Source organism: Gadus macrocephalus, chromosome 16 (genome assembly GCF_031168955.1).
Source record: "Gadus macrocephalus chromosome 16, ASM3116895v1".
NCBI classification, from domain to species: domain Eukaryota; kingdom Metazoa; phylum Chordata; class Actinopteri; order Gadiformes; family Gadidae; genus Gadus; species Gadus macrocephalus.
In genome coordinates this window covers 4,806,719-4,814,218 of record NC_082397.1, presented here as the reverse complement: position 1 = coordinate 4,814,218, position 7,500 = coordinate 4,806,719, and the positions used below count along the sequence as shown (strand labels likewise).

Sequence of the window (7,500 nt, the reverse complement as noted above, 5' to 3'; positions counted from 1 at the left end):
GACCAATTATATCGCAGCCTTCAGCCCAGATCACGCCTGTCCCTTACGTGGCGGTGTGCGTGGCTGCCCTACGTGCTTAGACGCCTGCACTTTGTAAAAACAATTTACCAAGGCTGAGTGTAGAAAGCTGTGAATCCAATCAGTGCTCACGCGCCTCAGGCTCTGGCAGTCCCCGTTCACCTGCTCTGGAGAAAACACCTGCTAGTTACGATATTCCAACATGCAGAACACGTTGTCACGGGCTACGGTTCGGATCACATTCTGCAGTATGTAAAAATTCATCTTTGATAGCACGCTTGATATCAAATTGCTAGCAGGCTAACATTCGAATCACATTGCTAGAAGGCCAACCTTTCACATTGTGATCAAGCTACAGGGTAAACTAACCAAACACTTCACAGAGCAAGCCTTGAACTAGGCCAGGCTTATGGACCACAGAGCCAGGTTGGTATCTATGGGCAACAGGAATGAGGCACTCTCTGACACTTATGGTTCGGAGGCTAGAACTTTCAAAGCGATCATTTATGAGGGAGACAATCATCCCAACAGTAATATCGAAGGCAGGTTATATAAAACCAATCGCTGTTCACAAGAAATACGAAAAGTTCACTTGAGGTAAAGAGAGTATTTCATACAATGGAGCGATCATATTCTGGAAGGACCCCTAGCTGGGATTACCTCCTTAATACAGCTTGACTATCCAGCAAATACCATCGGATAAAGCCTAAATTATCCTACTTGTACTTCAAATAGCCAGGGGGATCCACGCTGGTGCTTGCATTTACGGTTCTGTGTTGGTGCTTCTGGGTGCGGTCCCTGGAAGAATGCCAAAAGTCACACATTCCGGGAAAGAAGTGGTCAGTCCTAAATTGGTAGTTGTAACGCTGCTTGTATTGCTCGTGGAGCAAGTGACGAGTTCATTTAGAAATGGCGGTGCCACCATGATGGAGCTCATTGGTCGGTCTGAAACGCTGTGGCCAGCGGTGGAGGGAGGGTAGGAGATAGAGTAGGGGCGAGGGGAGGGGCGAGGGGAGGAGATAGAGTAGGGGCGAGGGGAGGAGATAGAGTAGGGGCGAGGGGAGGGGCGAGGGGAGGAGATAGAGTAGGGGTGAGGGGAGGAGATAGAGTAGGGGCGAGGGGAGGAGATAGAGTAGGGGCGAGGGGAGGAGATAGAGTAGGGGCGAGGGGAGGAACGAGGGTAGGAGATAGAGTAGGGGCGAGGGTAGGGGCGAGGGGAGGAGATAGAGTAGGGGCTAGGGTAGGGGCAAGGGGAGGAGCGAGGGTAGGAGCGGGGGGGAGGGGCGAGAGGAGGGGCTTGGGGCTCTCACCTGCGAGATGTCCATCACGGCGTCACAGCTGAGGGGCCGAGCGGAGGTGAGGTCGTTGAAGCCAAGGAGGGTGGAGATGATGCCGTTCTGGTCGATCCGACGGATCATGGTGCCGTCCACGAAGAAGACGATGCCGTACTTGTCCACGGTGACGCCTGCGGCGACACGTCAAATAAGAACAACAAGGCGTCAGCCCCCGGGGTCGGCCACGCAGGGGGAGCCGGCAGGCGTTTTGTCTGGAGGGGATTTATGACATGGGAGGGGAGGCCAGCGCGCTGTAATAAAATATAACGCCGGCATTGATTTCCCCCCCCCCGTCCCCGTCAATAACAAAGCACAACGGAGACATCAAACCAGATGAGGACTACCGATCGATCCGGGCCGCAATCGGAAAAATCCCCTTTACCTTTGGATTAACCGTTGGCAAACCTACACATGTCGTTGAGTCCGTTTGGACTGGTTCAACAGGCGGGGAACAGGGAGATCTGAGATCTACGCCGGCGGGTGCCAGACGCTTTGGGAGCCCGTCGCAGATTCCAGATTGCTGGCTGCATGTTTCTGGGCATGTGAATCATTACCATCTACAAGGGGAGGACAAAGGAGCAGCCACGTGGCCTTATGACGGGCGAGTCATCCCAATAAGCAATCAGGTCCAAACCAAATACACTATCGACTTCATAGATCCTATCCCAATGCACTATCAAACTAAATACGTCCAACTAAATACACAATAAACTTGATAGAACCTAAACCCAAAATTTGAAAAGATTCAAACCCAAATCCAAAGGTGTGTGTGTCTATGTGTGTGTGTTTTTGTGAGAGTGTGTGTGTGTTTGTGTGTGTGGGTGGGTGGGTATTTGTGTGGAGGTGTGTCAGTATCGGAGCACATGTGTATATCGGTGCATGTGTGTGTAGGTATGTGCGCATCTGTGTTTGTGTGTGTGTGTGTGTGTGTGTGTGTGTGTGTGCGTCAGGGTAAATCGACATTCGACACTGCTCAATGCTTGAAAATGACCGTGGCTCACGAAGGCAGCAGGTTGCGAGGGGTTAGAAAGCGAAAGCCAAAATAGAAAGCAGCGAGCGAGGACTAAAGGGTATCGATCCGGCTCTGTGCGCGTCCGTCTGCAGCCCCGCGAGGGGTCGCCGGAAGGGAAGCGGGTAGACTCCTGCTGTTCTCTCCCTCGCTCAGCTTCATACATTCTGTCACATGACGGCTGCTACATGTGCATACCGTACACAGGTTGCCCCTTCCCGGAGGGCAGTGTGCTACTCACTCTACAAGAAGATATATTTTTAACTCAGTTGTTTGGAATACACCTTCGGGGGTCGTTTTTTTGTGCTTTTGTTTTTTTCGGGGGGGCTGGAACAAAAAGCCGCGCAGGCAGGCAGAAGTGTGGTCTGAAAGCCAAGGTTGATTTGGAAGAAGGGGGAATGCGCTCACTGCATCAGCAGATTCTGTCATGCGTTGTAAAGCGCCAACACGGTTTAAGACCTCAGGAGGGCTGGATTCTGCACACATTATTCAGAGTGAATCAAAATTGAAAACAGAAGTCGGTTGATCTCCACTTCACTGGCCATCTCAAAGATGTACACACTGCTGACAAAATAACGTTTTTTTTGTAAGGCGACTCACTGGTCTTGTAGTATGTTGCTATTCCTTTTGTTTGTGAGGTTGTCGATTGGAAATGTAAATGTATGGACCAGTCCTATATATTTATACTTGCATGTGGTTCAACTTTAGGATAGATCCACAGATTACTAAAACAGCAACTTCTTGCTTCCCCACAGATCTTTTTAACCCGATCAATATACATAGTTCGCTTTTCGCCGTTTTTTCTGAATGAATCTGACCATTCAAAACTTTAAGGATATATATGCATATAATTACTTCTAATAAAAATGCACCAACATATAATTCAAAATCAAATATCTCCGACAATGTAACATTCTCCTGCTTGCCTAGTGTCTGTCGGGTAACAGCATAGCTGATGCTAACACGCTACCTCTAGGGTTGGTGAGGGTGGCCTCGGCCGCCTTGCCCCCGTCCCCGCAGCGGGCGTCGTCGTAGGGCAGGCACTGGTCCCCGGTGCCCGCCACCAGCTCCAGGTTCTTGGCCACGTCCTTCACGGCGCTCAGGGACTTGACCCGGAACACCTTCCGGCTGCCGGTGTCAGACAGGTACACCGCGCCACTCACAGGGCTGGCCGCCAGGTAGTACTTATGGGCGGGGCTGTTACTGTCGGGACGAAGCAGGAAGTAGACAGGAAGTGGAAGACACAAAGGGGGGGGTTAATGAAGCAGCAAGTAGGAAGAAGAGAACAGGGGGCACTTTCGAGTAGAACAAGATGCAATGCGGTTGGAATGGATTTAACAAGCCGATATGGGGAGTCGATCGGACACAATTACGCTTTGCAAAGCGAGGTGGCGGAGACCCGGATGGCAGAGGGAGATTAAACAAGGCAGAACGTGGCGGGAGTAGAAATGATTTTGACCCGGACGTCTTGGTTAGAAAATATCTGTTGTTGAAAGAAAACGGATACACAACCTGGCTCAATCGAACATCGTATTTTTGCGGTAATTATTGGGAATTTTTTGCAGGCATGGCGGAAGACATCACAATCTGTAGATCAAGGTCGTGGCGTCGTAACACACGGTTGGAAGGGGGAAACCGTATATTTCCTACTGTTTTCAATTTAATCAAATGATAAAATGTTTTTGTTTTATCAAATGAAAACAGTCTTAATGTGCAGCCAGGGAAAGATATTTGTATCCATTATTCAGAATATACGCGGTCGGCTTTGTGTTTTAATAAACTCCATTGTTTAATAAAAACGATATTTTCAACCCCACGTCCTACATCCGTGAGGCACGAATTCGAAAAATATACCGGCAGCGCTGCAAACATAATCCTCCCCAAACGCCGTCGTGTTATTGGCCTGACTAAGAAGCGTCTCTCCCTTGGAGCGGTGAACATTCATCTCCGTCCTCGGCCCGGATTGATCCGGTCCCAGCGGCCAGGTCTCCGACCCGCTGACTGGATCAATGTCCAGCAGGCCCCTGCCGACACTCAAAGGTACCGGAGAAGCCTTTTCGGCCGAAGTGGGGGAAAAAAAAAACAAATTGAATATTATATTTTCTCTATCTATCTCTTCCTTTGTGAACGCTTTGAAAGTAACTTGACTCTGGCGAGGGGGGCACTTCCGCTAGACCAGACTGTATAATCAGCACCCAGAGACCCGTTGACAGGGAATTATTCAAACCAGATCCTAGGAACGAAAGAAAGGAGATAGAGACTCCACTTTATCACCCTGAAGGTCTCCAGGGGAGGGAAAGACCTATTTACCATTTATTAATATGTATTTAGTCATTTGGACAACGCCCTTATCCAACGCAGCACACTGCAGCCACGTTCCGTGCTACGCGCCACCTAGGCGGCGGCCAGAATCAACCTGGGTGGCTTTTACTGGGCTCCCCCGAACCCAAGACATGGGGGGGGGGGTTGTGATGACGGGTGGTTTGACCTATGGGTATGATCGTTCAATAAACCATAGGTCGGCAGCCTCACCCAGGCCCAGAATCCAATCGGTCTGGCTGGGGTCAGGGGAGGCTGCTCGAACCAGCCATCAACCACACACACTCTAGGCTCACATTGAATCATTTAAGATACAAGCAAGGAGAAGGGCTTGGGCTTCCATCTCGAGGAGGCCTACAGGTAGAATGTGGACTTTGGGGGATCGAACCCAGAATATTTTCAAATGTTGATTAAACCTACCCCCCACCCGCCCTATTTCCATGCGACTCTGACACTGAGGTAAAGCAGTTACACTTCAGAAGAATAACTCCTGGCAGGAATGTCCATTTTGAGCGATTATTGACCTCCAGCCAATCGGTGGCGATGGGAGGCTTCAGCCAACCAATAATTGGACTGCAATCACGTCCAGCTTTCCAAGCCCGTGACCACGGAAAATGCTTCACAATTAGTGCCTCGCATTCACCCGTTCCTACGCCAACGGCGGTGTCGACTTATGCATGGCAACAGTGAGGGTTAGGTCGGTGTCTTGCTCAGGGACACCTCGACACTTAGCTAGCAGGAGCCGGGAGTCAAACCAGCAACATTCTGTTTAATGACCTGCTCTAATGTTACCTGAGCTCCCAGTTTGAACCGGTTGGTCTCTGAAAAGGAGAGAAACTTGTAGGCCTTGCCGGGGGTAGGGGGGGGGGGGGGGGGGGGTGCATAAGTAATCAGCTGATACTTTATCTGCTGCAGGTCGCATGTAGACCTGCGCTGCCCCATAGTGCGTGAAACTATGAGGCGTTACCACGGCGACCTTGGCCCATGGACTCCATCTATATTCACTGACAACATCCAGTTTGTGGAAGATAATTGGATTTTGCGGCATGCCGCCGTGGCGATGAGAGAGGGAGGGAGAGGGAGCGGGGAGAGAGAGCGAGCGAGCAGGGGAAAGAGAGAGAGAGAGGGCATGAAGAGGGTTAGGGACATTTGTGGAGGTGGTGGTGGTGGTGGTACTGCGGTAAGATCATCCCCCCCTCTGAGCACTGTCGTTGTACCAATCACACACACACACACACACACACACACACACACACACACACACACACACACACACACACACACACACACACACACACACACACACACACACACACACACACACACACACATTAAGACAGTAGCCAACCCCTCCTGTGCATGCACACACACAGCATGAGTCGTTCCTTGGGACAAATCTGCTTTTTAATATGCAAATGTCTCCCGTGCATGGAGCGCTTTACACGTTTCCTCTGTCCTGCTCCGGTAAGCAGGGCAGAGTGTGCATGTGAGCGTGCATGGGTGTGTGTGTTTATGTCTGCTTGCCTTTGTGAGTGTGTGTCTGTGTGTGTGTGTGTGCGTGTGTGTTTGTGCTAGTGCACAAAGATGTGCGAGAGATAAAAAGATAAAGCCATAAAGGCAGGACTGCATTCGTTTATAGGAGGTGTACAGAGAGAGAGCGGGGAGAGAGACACACAGAGAGAGAGAGAGAGAGAGAGAGGGAGAGAGACACACAGAGAAAGAGAGAGAGAGAGGGAGAGCGAGCCTCACAATGTGTAGTGTTTACGTGGTCTGGTCTCCAGATAAAGGCCAGCACCTAGAGTCACTTGGCTTCTCATCTCTGCCGTAATGCGGCATTTTAAGCCAAGTCATGACCTCTGATAGAAAATCAATGGGTGGGCCTTTGCCTGAGAACTGCTATCCAAAGACAGCACACAATGAAGATTTGACTCCCCCACTGCCCCCCCCCCCCCCCCTACATCCACGAAGGCATATGGAGTCCTTCTTTTGTCATTCAGCCCTTGATAACATCCAGGCTTCTAACGACCTCACATTCCCTTCTGGTGGCCATTGTGGGAAACCGTTGTGATTCCAGCGAGCAGACTTCCACCAAAAAACAACTCTGCAGTATCGATGTTTAACAGTAGCCTCTGCAAACATTCCGGATCAATTACGTCCACCGATTGGCCATATTGGAGCAGATAAGAGGACCATAGCGGAGTTGGCGGAATCTGCCTTTTCGCTCTTGAAGAAGTCGGTATCCAGCGCCGCCTAAGCTAACCGTTCACCGCCGCCTCGCTGCCGTGACATTTACCCTAATAGTTTCTTCATTTATCAGTTTGCAAACATACCGCTGCGTCCTAATGCGATTAGACCTTTCAGATCATGTCAGCTCAGGAGAGGTTGTTAATGAACCAATAAAACGTAAGCTTTACCAAGACAAAGATCACGCAGGCACCCGTTATATTAAAAGATAATCTTTAGGGTTGCCGACGCGTTATTCCTCGGTAAGGTCACCGCAAGTTCTTCATGTAAATACGAGGGAAACCGTGGCTCGATAAAGGACTATATCAAGCTATTCTTAGCAACAGGTAATGCATTGAATTGAATTGTTGTGTGAGAGGCGATATATCTCTCGGGGTACGACAGCGGAAAGGGTTTTTTGGGGACATTTGGGGACAGGCTGCAGGGCTTACCTATGCCTGAAGTCTTTATTTCTGTCAAAGTAAGCCAGGCAGCAGCAGAAAGCAAGACACAAAAAAAAAAGAGAGAGAAGGAGGAAAATGTTAGTTGTTAGTGGAGGAGGAAAGTGATTAGGAGGAAAATAATCATGCCGTTAGA

At 50.0% G+C, this 7,500-nt stretch overlaps 1 protein-coding gene across 1 annotated transcript in view; it reads right to left on the bottom strand.

The window, feature by feature from the left end:
• tenm4 (teneurin transmembrane protein 4) overlaps window positions 1-7,500 on the bottom strand; it is a 139,814-nt gene that overhangs the window by 39,948 nt on the left and 92,366 nt on the right. The window contains 3 exon segments of the mRNA XM_060075790.1: window positions 1,329-1,483; window positions 3,332-3,564; window positions 7,356-7,407. Of these exon segments, the coding sequence (XP_059931773.1) occupies window positions 1,329-1,483; window positions 3,332-3,564; window positions 7,356-7,407 (440 nt within the window).